We start from the raw sequence: 21,863 nt of genomic DNA, 5'->3' as shown, positions 1-21,863 counted from the left end.
CCATTTATTAAGTAGGGAATCCTTTCCCCACTCCTTGTTTTTGTCAGGGTTGTCAAAGATCAGTTGCTGGTAGATGTGTGATGTTATTTCTGAGGTTTCTGTTCTATTCCATTGGTCTATATCCCTGTTTTGGTACCAGTACCATGCTGTTTTGATTACTGTAGCCTTGCAGTATAGTTTGAAGTCAGGTAGCATGATGCCTCCAGCTTTATTTATTTATTTATTTATTTATTTATTTTGCTTAGGATTGTCTTGGTTATACAGGCTCTTTTTTGGTTCCATATGAAATTTAAAGTAGTTTTTTCTAATCCTGTGAAGAAGGTCAGTGGTATCTTGATGAGGATAGCATTGAATCTGTAAATTACTTTGGGCAGTATGTCCATTTTAATGATATTGATTCTTCCTATTCACGAGCATGGAATATTTTTCCATTTGTTTGTGTCCTCTCTTATTTCCTTGAGCAATATTTTGTAGTTCTCCTTGAAGAAGCCCTTCACATCCCTTGTAAGTTGTATTCCTAGGTATTTTATTCTCTTTGTAGCATTTGCGAATGGGAATCATGATTTGGCTGTCCGTCTCTTATTGGTGTATAGGAATGCTTGTGATTTTTGCACATTGATTGTATCCTCAGACTTTGCTGAAGGTTGCTTATCAGCTTAAGGAGATTTTGGGGTGAGGTGATGGAGTTTTCTAAATATACAATTATGTCATCTGCAAATAGAGACAACTTGACTTCCTCTCTTCTTGTTTGAATACCGTTTCTTTATTTTTCTTGCCTGATTGCCCTGGCCAGAATTTCCAATACTCTGTTCAATAGGAGTGGTAAGAGAGGTTATCATTGTCTTGTGCCAGTTTCAAAGGGAATGTGCTTCCAGCTTTGGCCCATTGAATACAATATTGGCTGTGGGTTCGTCATAAATAGCTCTTATTATTTTGAGATAGGTTCCATTAATACCTAGTTTATTGAGAGTTTTTAGCATGAAGTGCTGTTGAATTTTATCAAAGGCCGTTTCTGCATCTATTGAGATGATTATCTGTGGTTTTTATCATTGGTTCTGTTTATGTGATCAATTACATTTATTGATTTGCATCTGTTGAACCAGCCTTGTATCTCAGTGATGAAGTTGACTTGATTGTGGTGGATAAGCTTTTTGATGTACTGCTGGATTCAGTTTGCCAGTATTTTATTGAGGATTTTTGCATTGGTATTCATCAGGGATATTGGCCTGAAATTTCCTTTTTTTGTGTGTGTCTCTGCCAGGTTTTGGTATCAGAATGATGCTGGCCTCATAAAATGAGTTAGAGGAGACTCCCCCTTTTTCTGTTGTTTGGAATAGTATCAGAAGAAATGGCAGCAGCTCCTCTTTGTACCTCTGGTAGAATTTGGCTGTGAATCCATCTGGTCCTCGGCTTTTTTTTTTTTTTTTTTTTTTTGGTTGGTAGGCTATTAATTACTGCCTCAATTTCAGAACTTGTTATTAGTCTATTCAGGGATTTGACTTCTTCCTGGTTTAGTCTTGGGAGGGTGGGTGTGTCCAGAAATTTATCTATATCTTCTAAATTTTGTAGTTTATTTGCATAGAGATGTTTATAGTAGTCTCCGATGATAGTTTGTATTTCTGCGAGATCAGTAGTGAAATCTCCTTTATCATTGTTGATGTGTCTCTTGGATTCTTTTCTCTTCTTTATTAGTCTGACTAGCAGTCTGTCTTGTTAATCTTTTCAAAAAACCAGCTCCTGGATTCATTGATTTTTTTTTTTTTTTTTAAGGTTTTTCGTGTCTCTGTCTCCTTGAGTTCTGCTCTGATCTTAGTTATTTCTTGTCTTTGGCTAGCTTTTGAATTTGTTTGCTCTTTCTTCTCTAACTCTTTTAATTGTGATGTTAGGGTGTCAATTTTAGATCTTTCCCACTTTCTCCTGTGGGCATTTAGTGCTATAAATTTTCCTTTAAACACTGCTTTAGCTGTGTCACCAAGATTCTGGTACATTGTGTCTTCATTCTTATTGGTTTCAAAGAACTTACTTACTTCTGCCTTTATTTTGTTATTTACCCAGTAGTCATTCAGGAGAAGGTTGTTCAGTTTCCATGTAGTCATGCAGTTTTGAGTGAGTTTCTTAATCTTGAGTTCTAATTTGATTGCACTGTGGTCTGAGAGACTGTCACGGTTTCCGTTCTTTTGGATTTGCTTAGGAGTGTTTTACTTCCAATTATGTGGTCAATTTTAGAATAAGTGTTATGTGGTGCTGAGAAGAATGTATATGCTGTTGATTTGGGGTGGAGAATTCTGTAGATGTCTATTAGGTCCATTTGGTCCACAGCTGAGTTCAACTCCTAACTATCATTGTTAATTTTCTGTCTCGTTTATCTGTCTAATATTAACAGTGGGGTGTTAAAGTCTCCCACTGTTGTTGTATGGGAATCTAAGTCTCTGTAAGTCTCTAATGCTTTATGAATTTTGATGCTCCTGTATTGGGTGCATATATATTTATTATAATTAGCTCTTCTTGTTGCATTGATCTCTTTACCATTATGTAATACCCTTCTTTATCTCTTTGGATCTTTGTTGGTTTAAAGTCTATTTTCTCAGAGAGTAGGATTGCAACTCCTGCCTTTTTTTGGTTTCCATTTGCATGGGAAATATTCCTGTATCCCTTTATTTTGAGCCTATGTGTGTCTTGCACCTAAGATGGATCTCCTGAATATACCACACTGATGGATCTTAACTCTTTATCCAGTTTGCCAGTCTGTGTTTTTTAACTGGGCCTTTAACCTGTTTACATTTAAGGTTAATATTGTTATGTGTGAATTTCATCCTGTCATTATGATGCTAGCTTTTTTGTCGGGGACAGTCGGGACGGCATGTCTGCCGGGGATCTCTCGACCTGCAAGAGGGTCCCAATACCTGGAAGAGAGAGTGCGCTTATAGAAATAAAGGGAGGCAGGAAGCGGGGTCTGGAGGGCTGAGAAGGCAGTGCCAAAACAATGAGTTTATTCTTGTCCAGGATCTCATTATATATTTTAAGATCAAAGTAAATGACATCATCCTCACAGTATGTGAAGAACAATAAAAGGGAACAGAAAGTTACAAAATCAGAAAGTCACAAGTACATTTTGTTGTGCAGGGGGTTTATGATCACAGCTCATAAAAGTGACCAGGTGGTGTACTTTATCTATTTTCCAAAAGGGGTCTCTGTTCAGATAACAATATCAGAAAGTCACAATCTAAGTTGTTAAACCATTATCTAGGGTACAAGGCAGTCATGCAAGTAAAGAAAAGGGTTAAAGCTATTCTTAAAGAAAGAGTCATAAAAGTTAAAAGCAGAAACTGGTTGCTGGTATAGAGTCACTCAGTCTAGCAGAACCACATAGTTTAGGCCCAAACAATATCATGGTTAATGTTAGAAACTGATCATCCATCTTTCAGTTCCTTCTTCCCCATAGCTCGACTGCCTCCAGCAGGAAACTGTGTTTGGGATCAAGCTCACCGTATGGTGAGACCCACGCCTTTTGGGGGTCTCACACGGGAACGTTCCCCACACTTTTTGTGTGTGAGGTGGGGAGGGGGTTATTTTCCCCGTTAGTTGATGTAGTTTCTTCATAGTGTGGATGGTCTTTACAATTTGTTATGTTTTTGCAGTGACTGGTATTGGTTTTTCCTTTCCATATTTAATCTTTCTTCAGGAGCTCTTATAAGGCTGGCCTAGTGGTGATAAAATCTCTCAGCATTTGCTTGTCTGTAAAGGATTTTATTTCTCATTTGCGTCAAGGAGAAGCATAATGCTTAGTTTGGCTGGATGTGCAATTGTGGGTTGAAAATTCTTTTTTTTTTTTTGAGACGGAGTTTCGCTCTTGTTACCCAGGCTGGAGTGCAATGGCGCGATCTTGGCTCACTGCAACCTCCGCCTCCTGGGTTCAGGCAATTCTCCTGCCTCAGCCTCCTGAGTAGCTGGGATTACAGGCATGTGCCACCATGCCCAGCTAATTTTTTGTATTTTTAGTAGAGATGGGGTTTCACCATGTTGACCAGGATGGTCTCGATCTCTTGACCTCGTGATCCACCCACCTCGGCCTCCCAAAGTGCTGGGATTACAGGCTTGAGCCACCGCACCCAGCCTGAAAATTCTTTTCTTTAAGAATGTTGAATATTGGCCCCCACTCTCTTCTGGCTTGCAGGATTTCCACAGAGAGATCCACTATTAGTCTGTTGGGCTTCCATTTGTGGATAACCTGACCTTTCTCTCTGGCTGCCCTTAAACATTTTTTACTTTATTTCAACTTTGGTGAATTTGATGATTATGTGTCTTGGGGTTGCTCTTCTCAAGGAGTGTCTTTGTGGTGTTCTCTGAATTTCCTAGTTTTGAATATTGGCCTATCTTGCTAGGTTGGGGAAGTTCTCCTGGATAATATCCTGAAGAGTATTTTCCAACTTGGTTTCATTCTCCCTGTCACTTTTAAGTTCACCAATCAAACATAGGTTTGGTTTTTTCACATAGTCCCATATTTCTTGGAGATTTTATTTGTTCCTTATTCTTTTTTCTTTAATCTTGTCTTCACGCTTTATTTCATTAAGTTCATCTTTAATCTCTGATATCTTTTCTTCTGCTTTATCAATTCAGCTATTGATACTTGTGTATGCTTCACGAAGTTCTCGTGCTGTGTTTTTCAGCTTTGTCATTTATATTCTTCTCTAAACTATTTATTCTAGTTAGCAATTCCTCTAGCCTTTTCTTAAGATTCTTAGCTTCCTTGTATTGGGTTAGAACATGCATCTTTAGCTCAGAGGAGTTTGTTATTACCACCTTCTGAGGCCTACTTCTGTTAGTTCATCAAACTCATTCTCCATTCAGTTTTATTTCCTTGCTGGCAAGGAGTTGTGATCCCTTTGAGGAGAAGAGGTGTTCTGATTTTTAGAATTTTCAGCCTCTTTGTGCTGGTTTTTCCTCCTCTTTGCGGATTTACATACCTTTGTTCTTTGATGCTGGTGACCGTCGAATGGGGTTTTTGTGTCGACATTCATTTTGTTGATGTTGATGCTATTCCTCTCTGTTTGTTAGTTTTCCTTTTAATAGTCGGGTCCCTCTGCTGCAGGTCTGCTGGAGTTTGCTGGAGGTCTCCTCTAGACCCCGTTTGCCTGGGTATCACCAGTGGAAGCTGCAGAACCGCAAAGATTGCTGCCTGTTCCTTCCTCTGGAAGCTTTGTCCCAGAGAGGCACCCGCCAGATGCCAGTGGAGCTTTCCTGTATGCGGTGTCTGTCGAACCCTGCTGGGAGGTGTTTCCCAGTCAGGAGGTAAAGCAGTCAGGCACCCACTTGAGGAGGCAGTCTGTCCCTTAGCAGAGCTTGAGTGCTGTGCTGGGAGAGCCGCTGCTCTCTTCAGAGCCAGCCAGCAGGAATGTTTAAGTCTGCTGAAGCTGCGCCCCCAGCTCCCCTTTCCCCCAGGTGCTCTGTCCCAGGGAGATGGGACTTTTATCTATAAGCCCTGACTGGGGCTGCTTTCTTTCAGAGATGTTCTGCCCAGAGAGGAGGAATGTAGAGAGGCAGTCTGGCTACAGTGGCTTTGTGGCACTGCTTTAGGGCTCTGCTAAGGGACAGACAGTCCTAACTTACCAGTGGCTTTGTTTACACATTGAGGGGAAAACCGCCTACTCAAGCCTCCATAATGGTGGATGCCCCTCCCCCCACCAAGCTCCAGCTGTCCCAGGTCGACTTCAGACTGCTGTGCTGGCAACGAGAATTTCAAGCCAGTGCATCTTAGCTTGCTGGGCTCCGTGGCAGTGGGATCTGCTGAGCTAGACCACTTGGCTCCCTGGCTTCAGCCCCCTTTCCAGGGGAGTGAATGGTTCTGTCTCACTGGTGTTCCAGGTTCTACTGAGGTATGATTAAAAGCTCCTGCAGCTACTTCGGTATCTGCCCAAATGACCACCCGGTTTTGTGCTTGAAACCCAGGGCACTGCTGGTGTAGGCACCTGAGGGAATCTCCTGGTCTGTGGGTCGTGAAAACCCTGGTATGAGTGTAGTATCTGGGCATTGTTCCTCATGGCACAGTCCCTCACATCTTCCCTTAGCTATGGGAGGGAGTTCTCTGACCCCTTGCGCTTTCCAGGTGAGGCAATGCCCTGCTTCAGCTAGCCCTCCATGGGCTGCACCTACTATCTAACCTGTCCCTGATGAACCAGGTATCTCAGTTGGAAATGCAGAAATCACCCACCTTCTGTGTTGATCTCGCTGAGAGCTGCAGACTAGAGATGTTCCTATTGGGCCATTTTGCCAGCCACCTGTTTCTTGTTCTTGAAGTCCATTGAGATTCTTGACTCTGTAGGTACATCATTTTCTTCAGATTTGGGGACTTTTCATCATTAAAAAAAATGTATTAAAGAAATGTTTTATTAATACAAACAAACTATAAAGCACTAAGAAATATAAATATCTTTGTCATAAGCAAACATTCATGGTCAACAGAATGACTAAAGGAGACTGCAACAAACTGGCTTCCTGTGGTAGAGAGGGCATCTTCCCTGGTGAGGGGAGACCCCAGTGGTAACAGCTTTTCCAGTTCTCTGCCCCATCCAGAACCACCAGAGGCACTCCATTCGAGGGGAGGTATGCAATCTGGTGCTCCTCGGGCAGGTCAGAATTCTTCAAAATCTGTAGGATTAAAAGGGGAGCAATTTTCTACTTCTGGATAGGTGCCATCGAGGCAGGAATAGACATTTTTGCTTTAACAGTCTTCTCAGTCATAAGGCCCAGACCCCAGCTTCAGCCTATCCTTAGTAGCCATACAGGTGCCCGGTTCTCTGTTCTTATCAACAAGGATTGGAGTTGGATTACTCCAAGGCGCTCCCTCCATCATTATTAAAAACAGCTTTTTCTGTTTTCCTCTCCCCCTTTTGCAAGAACTCCAATTATATTTATATTAGGCTGCTCGATTATCCTACAGCTCCCTGACACCCTGTTCATTTATTTTCAGTCCTTTTTCTCTATTTTATCTTGTATAGTTTCTGTTGCTAAGTTTTTGAGATCATTTATCTTTTCTTCTGAATTAGTATGCCAGTGATCCCACCCAGTATACTTTTTATCTCAGACATTGCTTCATTTTCTATCTTTAGAAGTTTGATTTAGGACCTTTCTACAAATCTTGCCGCATTTAACTTGCTCAGTTATTCCTCTGCCTTCTTGAGCTTATGGAATATAGTTAAAATAGTTGCTAACATCTGTGTCAGTTGTGGGTCAGTTTTGATTGAGTGGTTAATTGATTGTTATTCTTATTATGGGTCCTGTTTACCTGCTACTTGCATGCCTGTCAATTTTTTTATTAGATGCCAGACTTGATTAATTTTACCCTCAAGGGTGGTGGATATTTATGTATTTCTGTAACTAATCCTTGAACTTTGTTTTGTAACACACTTAAATTCTTTGGAGACAGTTTGATTCTTTCAGGGCTTGCTTTGCAGGGACCAGAGCAGTTGTTAGTCTGGGGCTAATTCTTCCCCATGACCAAGACAATACATCCTCAGTGTTCTAGCCAAGGTTTTTCATTGTTCCTTCCTGTTCTTTTCAGATGATTCTTTTATCAGTCTTGGGTCCTCTTTGCGTGTGCTTATCAGCACTCTATTGCAGATCTCCAAGTACCCTCGCCTTGTTCTCTCCTCTCTAGCATTCTGCCCTGTGAGCTCCAGCTGACTCCGAGGCCTCTGGCTCAATCTGTGCTCCCCTTTCTTTTGCTGTGGTCTGGAAACTCTCTAGGTAGAAAGCTCAGTCAATTGTAAGGCTACCTCATTTTTTTTCCTGTCTCTTGGGGACTAGTGTCCAGTGACTGAAAACTGTTGTTTCATGTGTATTGCCCAGTTTTTTGGCTATTTCAAGTACGGGGTAAATGTGGTCTCTGTTGCATCATCTTGACAGAGGTAAAGCTGAACTGAATTAAAAAAACAATTCTCATCACAGAAACAATACATTTTTACCCCATAAAGTTGACAGGGGAAGGGAGATAGGGAAGAAGAAAAAAAGAATGAAAATCACCCATTGTAACTACCGTTAGTATTTTTTCTTTATACAGCTTCAAGTCTACATCCACTCTCTTTTATTTTTTCTTGTATTTCTTCAAACTAGTGCTCTCATACTCTTTATTTACTGTTTTGTATCCTGGACCTCAAATTTTTTTCAAAATGCCTACTTGATGAAACTAGACTAGGTGCTATACGAGGTAATACATCTTTAGAAACAATCTAACTAGCAAGCAACTAGGACATCTCTAAGACAGTTGCCATTAATTAAATTATTGAGTTAATGACAATTAACCAATCAGTAGTAAGTTTATATCTTAGACCGCTCCCCTATTGTGTTTATAAGTTAATGGTTTATAAAGCAAAAAATAAATACCATTGGCAATGTTAGAATAATTAAGCTAATTATTAGCCTGTATCATTGATTCTTCACTTTTTTTTTTTTTTTTTTTGAGACAGAGTTTCACTCTTGTTACCCTGGCTGGAGTGCAATGGCGCGATCTTGGCTCACTGCAACCTCCACCTCCTGGGTTCAGGCAATTCTCCTGCCTCAGCCTCCTGAGTAGCTGGGATTACAGGCACGTGCCACCATGCCCAGCTGATTTTTTGTATTTTTTAGTAGAGATGGGGTTTCACCATGTTGACCAGGATGGTCTCGATTTCTTGACCTCGTGATCCACCCGCCTCGGCCTCCCAAAGTGCTGGGATTACAGGCTTGAGCCACCTCGCCCAGCCTTGATTCTTCACCTTTAGCATGCATTAGAATCACCTGAAGAGTGATTGCTGAACTCCACCTCCAGAATTTGATTTCAGAGATCTGGAGTGGCCAGAGATTTGCATTTCTAACTAGTTTCCAGGTGATGTTAATGCTGTTTGTCTTAGGACTATACTTTGAGAAGCACTGCCCTCGATTGTTTTTTCTGGTAACTAAGATACTGCTCTTTAGTATTATATAAGGTGATCAGTGATTATTATTTGGGCTTTCTTAGAGGGATAAACGGAGGAGAGTTACTAGCTTCTTTCAATTGTAAGGTATGCAATTGTTAAAAAATGAAAAGGTTTTGATGGGAAACATTATTTTATGAATATCAACTTGATTTTCTTTACTAGTCACTAATAGGCAAACACAGCTGCCACTAATAGCCTGCTTTCAAGTTATGGTCAGAAATGAGAAAAAAAAATAAGTAGCTAATAGAAATATCGTATTTTCGGAAGAGGGTGATATCAATAATCTCAGTAAGTACTTTGAAATCTTTAGCTAAAATCCTAATATAATATTGTCAGTTTTTTGTTTTAATTATGTTCCATTATTAGGAAATTTTAGATTTTATTAAGGATATGTGTATCCCCATACACATTCATGCTTCATTTCATACTGTTTTATTACTAAACTTATTTTGAGGGATAGAAATTATGTACTTTTTGAATTTTTTATGATTCTATGTTAATTAGAGTTGTGATTTGTTAAATACTTCCATACCTTTCTGAAAACTAATGTTCTTTGTTTTTTAAAGCCACTGGATGTGGACAAAGATTCTTCCCTGGTGACTCTCTGTTATGGACTCTGTGTACTTGGACGGAGAGCTCTGGGGACTGCATCCCATCATATGTCCAGGTAAAGAAGGCATTTTGTTCTGAGGAAGAGAGTATGGGAAGCTGTATAACTTAAATCTAAAATCATTTTTCATGGAAGCATGTATTCTATGCTACTTTATTGTTAAGTCTTTTTAGATTTTATATTTCTATATATCATCTTCTTTTTTTTTTTTTTTGGAGATGGAGTTTCGCTCTTGTTACCCGGGCTGGAGAGCAACGGCGCGATCTCAGCTCACCACAACCTCCGCCTCCTGGATTCAGGCAATTCTCCTGCCTCAGCCTCCTGAGTAGCTAGGATTACAGGCACGCACCACCATGCCCAGCTAATTTTTTGTATTTTTAGTAGAGACGGGGTTTCACCATGTTGACCAGGATGGTCTCAATCTCTTGACCTTGTGATCCACCCGCCTCGGCCTCCCAAAGTGCTGGGATTACAGGCATGAGCCACAGCGCCCGGCCTCTATATAACATCTTCTTAGACATAGTTGAGTTGTCCTAACTGGTTAACAGAACTGGTTTTTAAAATTCACACATGTGGCTGGGCATCGTGACTCACACCTGTAATCCCAGCACTTTGGGAGGCCGAGGCGAGTGGATCACCTGAGGTCAGGAGTTTGAGACCAGCCTGGCCAACATGGTGCAACCTCATCTCTACTAAAATATAAAATTTAGCTGGGCATGGTGATGGCTGAGTGCCTGTAGTCCTAGCTACTCAGGAGGCTGAGGCACAAGCACTTGAACCCAAGAAGCAGAAGTTGTAGTGAGCCATGATCACACCACTGCACTCCACCCTGGGCAATAAGAACAACAACAACAAAAAATTCACACACATGTGGGTAACCGCTGATAATGAGAATATAATGAATTTAAGACATTTTAAAATATAACCACCCCATGAATTTTGATTGGTCTCCTCCCGTTTACATCTATTTTTTAAATAAATTCATTTATTTCTATTTTTTCATATTTCCTTGCAGTCTTTGTCCAGGGTGTTTATACTTTTGACATAGTCATATATTAGATTTGGAAACTCTAAATCTAAACTGGATTTCCTAACATATACATCCAAATGAATCAGAATTAAGAAATACCACATATTTTAAATTTTTTCTTTAATAACTACATGTTTTCCCTTAAGCTTTTCTTAATTTATTTTAACTTATAGGCTCTTTGCCTATTGTTTATTTTCCTGGACTCACTGTTACAGTGGTTCATAAATAAGGGTCCCAGGTTGAACAGGCCCTATCTCTTGTGATTCTCGTTCAGGGTTCTGATGTTAGTTCCTGGAAGCTGTATTTTCAAAACACTCCCAGGTGATTCTGATGCACACCCAGATGTAGGAATCAGTGTCATGGAAGACCTTTGTCAAAACATGTGAACTTTTATCTCCAATCTTAACAGTAATTTAGAGTCATTCCTCTATGGATTGCATGCCCTATTTAAAGGAGATTTCCGTATTTCTTCAATTCGAGATGAATGGATCTTTGCTGACATGGAATTGCTAAGGAAAGTAGTAGTCCCTGGGATCCGTATGTCCATTAAACTTCATCAGGTAAGAAGATGAGATATTTTTAATTCATTACTGGTGTTTACTGATCCTTCTTCAAGTGACTTCGGTATTAGTTCGTTCTCACGCTGCTATAAGAGTTACCTGAGATTGGGTAATTAATAAAAGAAAGAGGTTTAATTGACTCAGTTTCACAGGGGTAGGGAGGCCTTAGGAAACTTACAGTCATTCGGAAGGGGAAGCAAACATATCCTACTTCACATGTCAGCAGCAAGGAGAAGTGCTGAGTAAAAGCGGGGGGAAACTCCTTATAAAACCATCAGCTCTCATGAGAACTCACTCACTATCATGAGAACAGCAGCATGGGGGTAACTGCTCCCACGATTCAGTTACCTTCCACCAGGCCCCTTTCAGGACGCGTGGGGATTATGGAAACTACGATTCAAGATGAGATTTGGGTAAGGACACAACCAAACCGTATCAACTTCCAAGTTACGTGTTTTAGGAACCTTTTGAGAAATATTCTGATCTGAATAAAAGAAAAATGTGATTTCATGACAAGATATTTTAAATCTTTAAAACCTGAACCTATGTTTCTAGTAGTAAATTTGAATATTAACATTAGAGAGTGACTGATACAGCTATGAAATGTGAAGAAAAAGAAAAATTATTTATAAGCTATAAGTAAAGGTCCTTGGCCCCCATAATGCTTGTTTTGACTTCATATGATTGTAATTCCTGTCTATTTCTTGTATGAATATTAGCCAACTCTAAATGTAGTATAGTAACACTTCAGGAGTGTTACAGGTGCTGCTGTTACTGAATGATGAATTTCATTCCATGTGTTATATAGAATAATAGATGGTTAAGACAGACTTAGGCTTAGCTAAATATCTTAGTAGGGTAATGACATTAAAAGTGAGCTCCACAATGCATTGTCAAGCCCTAGATCATTGCAAGAATATATTGTGAAATTAAGTACTGGCACTTGTTCCTCTAATCATTCCACAGGACAATGGTTATCAAATCTGATGACAGAGACCCCACAATAAGGCTCATTAAAGTGTATCTGCAGTGCTGAAATCTAATTGAATCTTTTGCTCCCAAATTGTGGCTTACTCTTCAAGTCATTTTAGTACAATCTAAAGTATGAGAATTAAGTTAACAATCTCACTTTCTTTAGGAACATTACTAATAAGGGATACATTATTTGAAAATCTCTGTGAAAAATGGAACACTATTTGAGGATGATGGGGGAGATACTGATTTGGGATCAAATAGAATTGTCCATCTTCAGACTAGCTTTAGAGTTTTGAGACAAAATTCAATGCATTTTCAGAAAGATAATTCAGATTAAAAGGTTTTTAAAACTTAGGTATTTCTGGAAAGGTACCAAGTATATATCTGCTTTATAAGAAATACTCTTCTTTTTTATAGCATAATTTTCTAATAGCTTCTGACAAACTTATTTAATTAATAATAAGTTTTATGACAGATATTTTATCTGAATTTGTTGAGATTAAACTGAGCACAGAATTTAAAGCTTCTGATGCCTTGGGTGCCTGCCCCTAGTCTCTTCTTACAAGCACTGTCTTACCTATTGCTGCCAAGTCTCCTTCCTTAAATATTCCCTTGGCTGTGGCATTATTGCCAATATCAGTGATTCTTTACTTTATATTCTGGCCCAACACACTTGGATATAGCCACTCTCCCATCATTAGCCAGGACTGACAACAGTTATAAACAGGGAGGTGAGGATGTAGAATTGGAACTCAGGAGCCATGGAGGGCTGAGGGGAGGAGAAGAGGTGGAGAATGTAATGCAACCTGGAGAAGTTCCTTAATTCTGATATACCTTCTAGGAAGATGGAGATTAACCTATGAAGTCATAAACAACAGCCATTTATTGATCATCACTTTGAGCAAGAAATTGGGTTGTCTATGAGGATTTCTCAGGCAGGAAATTATAGATGTGTAAATCTGTACTGGTCATTGCCAAAGTTCACAGGCTCATGAAAATCCATAAAAGTGAACAATAGACTTATATACTAAAATAAAGGATATATGCATCTACCTTACAACCCAACAATTCTACTTCTAGATCTTTACATAAGAGAATGAAAGTACAGTTGACCCTTGAACAGCACAGGTTTGAACTGCATAAGTATATTTATACACAGATTTTTTTCAGTAAATGTATTGGAAACTTTTTTGGAGATTTGCAACAATTTGAAAAACATGAACTACAAAACATAGAAATAGCAATAAAATAAGACAAACTTAGGTATGTCATGAATGAATAAAAATACATAGATAATAGTTTGTTTTATTATTTGCTACCATAAAACATAGAAATCTATTATAAAAAGTTAAAATTTATCAAAACTTACAAAAACACTTGTAGACTGTACATAGCACCATCTGCAGTTGAGAGAAATGTAAACAAACATAAAGATGCGATATTAAATTGTAACTGCATAAAGTTAACTGTGGTACATATTAATATTATACCACTACAGCAATTTCATAGTCTGTTGCTACTGCAGTGAGCTCAAATGTTGGGAATATGCTTAAAATGCCATGTGACACTAATCATCTCTGTGTGAGCAGTTCACCTTTCCAGTAAATTGTGTATTTCAATAAAAAATGATTCTTACAATTCTGGTGTATTTCTCATTGTGTTTAGTGCAGTACCATAAACCTTGAATAACACCATAAGACCCATTCAAAGTGCCACTAGTGATGCTGAAAAGGCTCCCAAGAAGCAGAGAAAAGTTGTAACAGTAAAAGGAAAGGTTGAATTGCTTTATACATGCCATAGACTGAGGTCTGTAACTGTGGTTGCCCACCATTCCAAGACAAGTAAATCCATTCTAGGGACCAGTATGGAAAAAAAATTTGTGAAGCTTCCACTGTTACTACACCAGCAGGTGGAAAAGCTTGCACATTTTACATAGTACCTTTTCATCTCCTGTTGAAAATACAGCTTTTATGTTGGATGCAGGATTGCTGTAAGAAAGACATCATATAAACATATAAACACTAATATGATTCAAGTAAATCATATAAACACTAATATGATTCAAGTAAAAGTGAAGTCATTATATGGCAAATTAAAGCACAAGGAAGGTGAACAATATAAAGCTGGAGTTTAATGCCAGCAAAGGATGGCTTGATAATTTTAGAAAGAGCTTTGGCTTTAAAAATGTCAAGATAACAGGCGAAGCAGCTTCTGCCAAGGAAGAGGCAGCAAATGAATTCCCAGATGCCATTAAGAAAATCATTGAGGAGAAAGGATATCTGCCTGTACAGCTCTTTAATGCAGGTGAAAGTGCCGTATTCTGTGGCAGGAGTGGAGTTGGGGGAACCACAAAGGACATTTTTTAGTAAGGAAGAGAAGCAAGCACCAGAATTTAAGGCAGGAATGGGTAAGCTAAGTTTACTGTTTTGTGCAAATGCAGTGGGATTTATGATCAGGACTGTCTTTACCTGTAAAGCCACTGACTCCTAAATCTTGAAGGGAAAAAATAAACACTACCTGCTATTTTGATTTGTACAAGAAGGCCTAGACAAAGAGAACTTTTTTTTTCCTGGATCGGTTCTACCAATGCCTTGTCCCTGAAGTCAGGAAGTACCTTGCCAGTAAAGGACCTTCTTTTAAAGTTCTTTTGATACTGGACAGTACCTTTGGCCACCCAGAACCTCATGAGTTCAACACTGAAGGTGTGGAAGTGGTCTCCTTGCCTCCAACAGTATCTCTAATTCAGCCTCCAGATCAAGGTATGATAAAGACTTTTAAGGCTCATTGCACATGGTACTCAATGGAAAGGATTGTCAGTGCTATGGAAGAGAACCCTGAAAGAACATCATGAAAGTTAGAAAGATTACACCATTGAAGATGCCATTTTTGTTGTAGAAAAAGCCGTGAAAGCCATCAAACCCAAAATAATAAATTTCTGCTAGAGAAAACTGTGTCCAGATGTTGTACATGACTTCACAAGATTTATGATAGAGCCAATCAAGGAAATCATGAAAGAGATGTGAATACAGAGGAAAAAAAAAAAGAGTAGGGGATGAAGGGTTACAAGGTGTGACTCTTGGAGAAATTCAAAAGCTATTAAACACCCTACCAGAGATATTAACAGAAGATGACTTGATGGAGACGAGTGCCCCCAAACCAGTGCCAGATGATGTGGAAGACAAAGAAGCAGTGCCAGAAAACAAGTTAACTTTACACAGTCTGGTGGAATGATTCTGATTATTCAAGACTGCTTTTGACTTATTTTACAGCATGGACCCTTCTGTGATATGGGCACTAAAACTAAAGCAAAAGGTGGTAGTAGAATTGGTCCTATATGGAAACATTCTTAAAGAAATGAAAACGGAAAAATGTCAGAAAAGTGTAATGTTTTTGGTAAAGTTACACTAAGTGTGCCTGCTTCTCTTTCCTCTCCTTCGCCTCCTCCACCTCTGCCACCTCTGAGATGAGACTGCAAAACCAACCCCTCCTTTTCCTCTTTCTCAGCCTAGTCCAAATGTGAAGATGACAAAGTTGAAGAACTTTGTGATGATCCACTTCCACTTGATGAATAGTAAATGTATTTTCTCTTCCTTTTGATTTTCTTAATATTTTCTATTCTCTAGCTTACATTATTATAAGAATACAGTATATAATATGTGTAAAATACAAGATATGTGTTAATTGACTATATTATTGGAAAGGCTTCCAGTCAACAGTAAGGTGTTTGTAGTTAACATTTTTGGGGAGTCAAAGGCTATATGAGGATTTTAGAGTACATAGGGAGTAGGCACTCCTAACCCCTGCATTGTTCCAGGGTCAACTGCATATGTCTACACAAAGACTTAAACACAAATGTTTATAGAGTTTTTATTCATAATAACTTCCAACTGGAAACTACTCAAATGTCCATCAGCAGACAGGCATACCAATTATGGTATATTCACACAACAGAATATTACTCAGGAATAAAAAGAACTATAACAAACAGCAGATCAGTGGTTGCTTGGAGTTTAGAGAGTAAATACAGGAGGCAGGATGGAAATGCCCTCTGTCTAGATTGCAGCAATGGTTACCTGGGTATGCACATTTGTCGAGATGCATCTAACTCTATACTTCAAATGGGTGAATTTTATTGTAAATTGTATTTCAAACGACTTTTAAAAAGATTCTGTTTCCAGAAAGCTGAAAATATAAAATTTCTATTAACCTTTGCCTTTCAGACATGGTCTTTGATGATGTACTTTTAGTACTTCATAGGTGTTTTTGAACTTTTTTCTTTCTAGTTCTTTCCCCACTCCCCTCCAACCATATGTATTACATGTGCTTACTTTCTGTTAATTGAAACTGTTATGATCTGCTGGACGTGGTGCCTAACGCCTATAATCCCAACATGTTGGGAGGCCGGTGTGGGAGGATCTCTTGAGGCCAGGAGTTTAAGACCAGCCTGGTCAACATAGTGAGACCACGTCTCTGCAAAAAAGAAACATAAGTATTAGCCAGGCAGGGTATCACATGCCTTTAGTCCAAGCTACTTGGGAAGCTGAGATGGGAGATTGCTTGAGTCCAAAAATTTGAGGTTACAATGAGCTATGATTGCATTGCTGCACTCCAGCCTGAGCATCAGAGCAAGACCTTGTTTCTAAAAAAAAAAAAACAAAAAAAAAACAGTAAGAAACTGTTACGATGTACAAAGCACTTTCATATGCATTAGATCACTACAACCCAGAAAGTTATTTTCGTCCCAGTTTTGTAGAAGATTAATCAAAACTCAGATTAAGCAAATTGCTTTTTTCTTCTGTTCTCTTTCTCATCCTCTATTTATTTTGTAAGATATCTTTCTTCATTTATTTTTCTTTGTTATTAGTACTCTTTGAGGATTACATAATTGTTAGAACTAAAATAAACCAATCAAAATCCAAATGAGTTTACATATGATAGTGTGATGAAAATTTTACAGTCTGTGATATCCTTGAGAACAAAAATAATTTCGAATTAATATTTATACTCCTTGCTTGGTACAGTGGCCTTTAAATGTTTGTTTAATGAATGAGTTTCATTGTTCTAAAAAAGTAGTATATCCTGTGCATCTTCTTATAACATTTCAAGTATATTCCTAAAATTCTTCTGAAAACTTTTACCACTAAAACTGATAACATTATCTCTTTAATATTCTTAAAAAGTAAACATTGCCCAATAATAAACATCTTTTCATCACTCCATATTCTTGTATGGTACCCCCAAGAAGCAATCACTGCCAGTAATTTGATATATATTTTCTGATTTCTTCTAAGCACATATATTTCCATCTACATGTATGATATGTTCCTTTTTAAAAATGCAATTTTGCTAGACAAATTAATTGTAACATGCTATTTTTTTTTTTTTTTTTTTTTTGACGGAGTTTCGCTCTTGTTATGCAGGCTGGAGTGCAATGGCGTGATCTCGGCTCACCGCAACCTCCGCCTCCTGGGTTCAGGCAATTCTCCTACCTCAGCCTCCTGAGTAGCTGGGATTACAGGCACGCGCCACCACGCCCAGCTAGTTTTTTGTATTTTTAGTAGAGACGGGGTTTCACCATGTTGACCAGGATGGTCTCGATGTCTCGACCTCGTGATCCACCCGCCTCGGCCTCCCAAAGTGCTGGGATTACAGGCTTGAGCCACCGCGCCCGGTTATGCTATTTTTTTTTTTCATTTAATATGATGTAGACATCTTTCCAAATTACCACATACAAAGGCATCTCACAGTTTTCAGTGTACATAGAACTTTGCATTCATTCAACCATTTTAAAGCCAGTGAAACGAGACATTTAAACAAGATTCAACATTTTCCACTTGGGGAATGCCTGATAATTTCCAACTTTTTGTTCATTTCCTTAAGAATATGGTTATTGGCCAGGTATAGTGGGTTTCACCTGTAACCCCAGCACTTTGAGAGGCCGAGGCAGGAGGAGGATTGCTTCAGCCTGGGTGTTTTGAGATCACCCTGGTCAGCATAGCAAGACCCTGTCTCTCCAAAAAGTTTTTTAAAAAATTAGCTGGCATGGGTGTGTGTGCCTGTACTCAGGAGACTAAAGTGAGAGGATTGCTTGAGCAAAGGCGGTCAGTGTTGCAGTGAGCTACCATCCTGCTATTGCACTCCAGCCTGGGTGACAAAGCGAGATCCTGTCTCAGAAAAAAAAAAGTGGAAAAAAGTAATAAAAATATTATTGCCTATGTCTCGACTTTTTTTTTCATTCAACTAATTGTAAAAGTACTACTCTACAAAGATGGCATTCCTTTCCTAATAGAACTATTTGCTAAAAGACAGCACATCATATGACATCTTGGCTATCTGCTTGTATAGGAAAATGTGAACTCAGTGTTTAAAAGAAAAATTAGGAGAGTTGGTGTACGATATACAGAAGTGAAGAACTGCTTATCGCTATATTACGAATGCTGTCTTAGATCAAGCGGTTTAGAAACAGGTTAGAGTCCAGGATTCTTTTGCAAGAGATTAATTGAGGGGTGCACTCAAGAAGTGTTTGTAGAGAAGTGTTAGAAGTGGGATGGAAAAGGGAAGTAGCTAAGCAAAATGTATTTTAGCTGAATTCTAGCCTTAGCTGGATTCTAGAAGAAATTCTGAAATTAGCAATATCTCCAAAACTTAGGCTGTGTACTTCCTTACTTTCCACCTCATACAGAGAAGGATGTGCACCCCACCGCCACCCAGCCCCAGCATTTCCTACACAGGCAGTTCCGTTAGCTAAAGGCAATTCCTAGAAGAGGGGAACTTGCTAAGAAGTATCCTAATTTGCTTAGGATAATGGCCTCCATCCACATCCATATTGCTGCAAAAGGAAGCTACTTAATTCTTTTTTATGGCTGCATGGTATTCCATGGTGTATATATACATTATTGCCTTGATTCAGTTCACCATTGATGGGCACCTAGGTTGATTGTGCATCTTTGCTATTGTTAATAGTGTTGCAGTGAACATAAGAGTATATGTGTATTTTTGGTAGAACAACTTAATTTCTTTTGGACGTATACTGGTAATGGATTGCTGGGTCAAATGGTAGTTCTGTTTGTCTATTGAGAAATCTCCAAACTGCTTTCCACAATGACTGAACTAATATGCATTTCAACAGTGTATGAGCATTCCCTTTTCTCCTCAGCCTCGCCAGCCTCTGTTGTTTTTTGACTTTTTAGTAATAGTCATCCTGACTGGTATGAGATGGTGGTTTTGATTTGCATTTCTTTGATGGATCGTCTTGTTGAGCTTTTTTTTTTTTTTTCCACATTTGTTTGCTGCGTGTATGTCTTATTTTGAGGAGTATCTGTTCTTGTCTTTTGCCCACTTTTTAATGGGGTTGTTTGCCTATTGAATTAAGTTCCTTATAGATTATGGGTACTAGACCATTGTCGGATGCATAGTTGTGAATAATTTCTCCCCTCCTGTAGGTTTTCAGTTTAACTTTGTTGACATCTTCTTTTCCTGTGCAGACGCTCTTCGGTTTAATTAGGTCTCGTTTGTCAGTTTTTGGTTTTGTTGCAATTGCTTTTGAGAACTTGCTCATAAATTATTTACCAAGGCTGATGTCCAACATGGTGCTTCCTAGATTTTCTTCTAGGATTCTTATAGAAGAATTTTAAGGTATTACATTTAAATCTTTTATCCATCTTGAGTTAATATTTGTATGTGGTGAAAGGTAGGAGTCCGGTTTCATTTTGCAAATGGCTAGTCAGCTACCCTAGCACCATTTATTGAATAGGGAATCCTTTCTCCATTGCGTATTTTTGACAACTTTGTTGAAGCTCAGATGGCTGCAGGTGTACAGCATTATTTCTGGATTCTTCGTTCTGTTCCGTTGGTTTGTGTGTCTGTCTTTTACCTGTACCATGCTGTTTTGATCACTGTAGCCTTATAATTTGAAGTCAGGTAATGTGATAACTCTGGCTTTGTTCTTTTTATTTATAACTGTTTTGGCTGTTCAGGCTCTTTTTTTGATTCTATATAATTTTAGAATAGTTTTTTTCTATTTCTGTGAAAATTTACATTGGTAGCTTGATAGGAATAGCATTGAGGCTGTAGATTGCTTTGGGCAGTATAGTCATTTTAACAGTATTGATTTCATCCGGTCCATAACCCATGGAATGTTTTTCCATTTGTGTCATTTCTGATTTCCTTCAGCAGTGTTTTGTAGTTCTCTTTGTAGAGATCTTTTGCCTCCTTGGTTAGATGTATTCTAGTGTGTGTGTTTGTGTGTATTCATAGATGGGATTGTGTTATTGATTTGATTCTCAGTTTGAATGTTACTGGTTTGTAGAAATGCTACTGATTTTTGTACACTGATTTTTGTATCTTGAAACTTGATTGAAGTCATTTATCAGTTTTTGTAGCCTTTTGGTAGAGTTTTCTAGGTTCTCTAGGTATAGAATCATATCAGCAGCAAAGAGAGATACTTTGACTTACTTTCCTATTTGGATGCTTTTTTTCTTTCTCCTGCCTGATTGCTGTGGCTAGGACTTCAGTACTGTGTTTAATAAGAGTGGTGAGAGTGGACATCCTTGTTTTGTTCTGGTTCTCAAGGGGGGTCCTTCCAGCTTTTGCCCATTCAGTATGATGGCTATGGGTTTGTCATAGATGGTTATTTTGAGGTTTGTTCCTCCAGTGCCCAGTTTGTTGAGGGTTTTTAACATGAAGGGGTTTTATTAAAAGCTTTCTCGGCCGGGCGCGGTGGCTCAAGCTTGTAATCCCAGCACTTTGGGAGGCCGAGGCGGGTGGATCACGAGGTCGAGAGATCGAGACCATCCTGGTCAACATGGTGAAACCCCGTCTCTACTAAAAATACAAAACATTAGCTGGGCATGGTGGCACGTGCCTGTAATCCCAGCTACTCAGGAGGCTGAGGCAGGAGAATTGCCTGAACCCAGGAGGCGGAGGTTGCGGTGAGCCGAGATCGCGCCATTGCACTCCAGCCTGGGTAACAAGAGTGAAACTCCGTCTCAAAAAAAAAAAAAAAAAAAAAAGCTTTCTCTTCATCTGTTGAGCTGATTATGTGGTTTTTGTTTTTAATTTTGTTTATGTCGTGAATCACATTTATTGACTTGTATATTGTTGAACCACCCTTGCATCCCAGGAATGAAGCCTACTTGATTGTGGTAAAGTAACTTTCAAGTGCTGCTGGATTCAGTTCACTAGTATTTTGTTGAGGATTTTTGTATGTATGTTCATCAGAATATTGGCCTGTAGTTTTCTTTTTTCACTGTGTTTTTTGCCAAGTTTTTGGTATCAGGATGATACTGGATTCACAGAATGAGTTGGGGAGGATTCCTTCCTTTTTTTTTTTTTTTTTTTTTTTTTATTGTAGCGGAGTTGGGTGATAGTTTCCTTAGAATTGGTACCAACTCTTCTTTATACATTTAGTAAATTCAACTGTGAATGCACCTCATCTGGGGCTTTTTGGTAGATAGGGTTTTTTTTTAATTATTATTATTATGGATTCAATTTCAGAACTCAGTATTTGTTCAGGGTTTTGATTTCTTCTTGATTTAATCTTGGGAGACTATATCTTTCTAGGAATTTATCCATTTCCTCTAGATTTTCTAGCTTGTGTGCATAGAGCTGTTCGTAATAGTTTCTGATGATGTTTTGTATTTCTGTAGAATCAGTTGTAATGTCACCTTTGTCATTTTTGATTGTGCTTATTTGGGCCTTCTCTCTTTTCTTTGTTTAGCTAGTGGTCTGTTCTTGTT

General features: G+C 38.8%; 1 protein-coding gene across 6 annotated transcripts in view; it reads left to right on the top strand.

Moving 5' to 3' along the window:
- Positions 1 to 21,863, top strand: part of PCNX1 (pecanex 1) — a 204,777-nt gene that overhangs the window by 164,246 nt on the left and 18,668 nt on the right. For all 6 annotated transcript variants that reach the window (XM_074393052.1, XM_074393051.1, XM_074393050.1 and 3 more), the window contains 2 exons: positions 9,518 to 9,618; positions 11,001 to 11,151. In XM_074393052.1, coding sequence (XP_074249153.1) covers positions 9,518 to 9,618; positions 11,001 to 11,151 — 252 coding nt within the window. The remainder of the gene's footprint in view (positions 1 to 9,517; positions 9,619 to 11,000; positions 11,152 to 21,863) is intronic.

This window comes from Saimiri boliviensis, chromosome 2 (genome assembly GCF_048565385.1).
Source record: "Saimiri boliviensis isolate mSaiBol1 chromosome 2, mSaiBol1.pri, whole genome shotgun sequence".
Taxonomy (NCBI): domain Eukaryota; kingdom Metazoa; phylum Chordata; class Mammalia; order Primates; family Cebidae; genus Saimiri; species Saimiri boliviensis.
The sequence above is the reverse complement of the archived record's forward strand: the minus strand, read 5'-3'. Positions and strand labels throughout refer to the sequence as shown.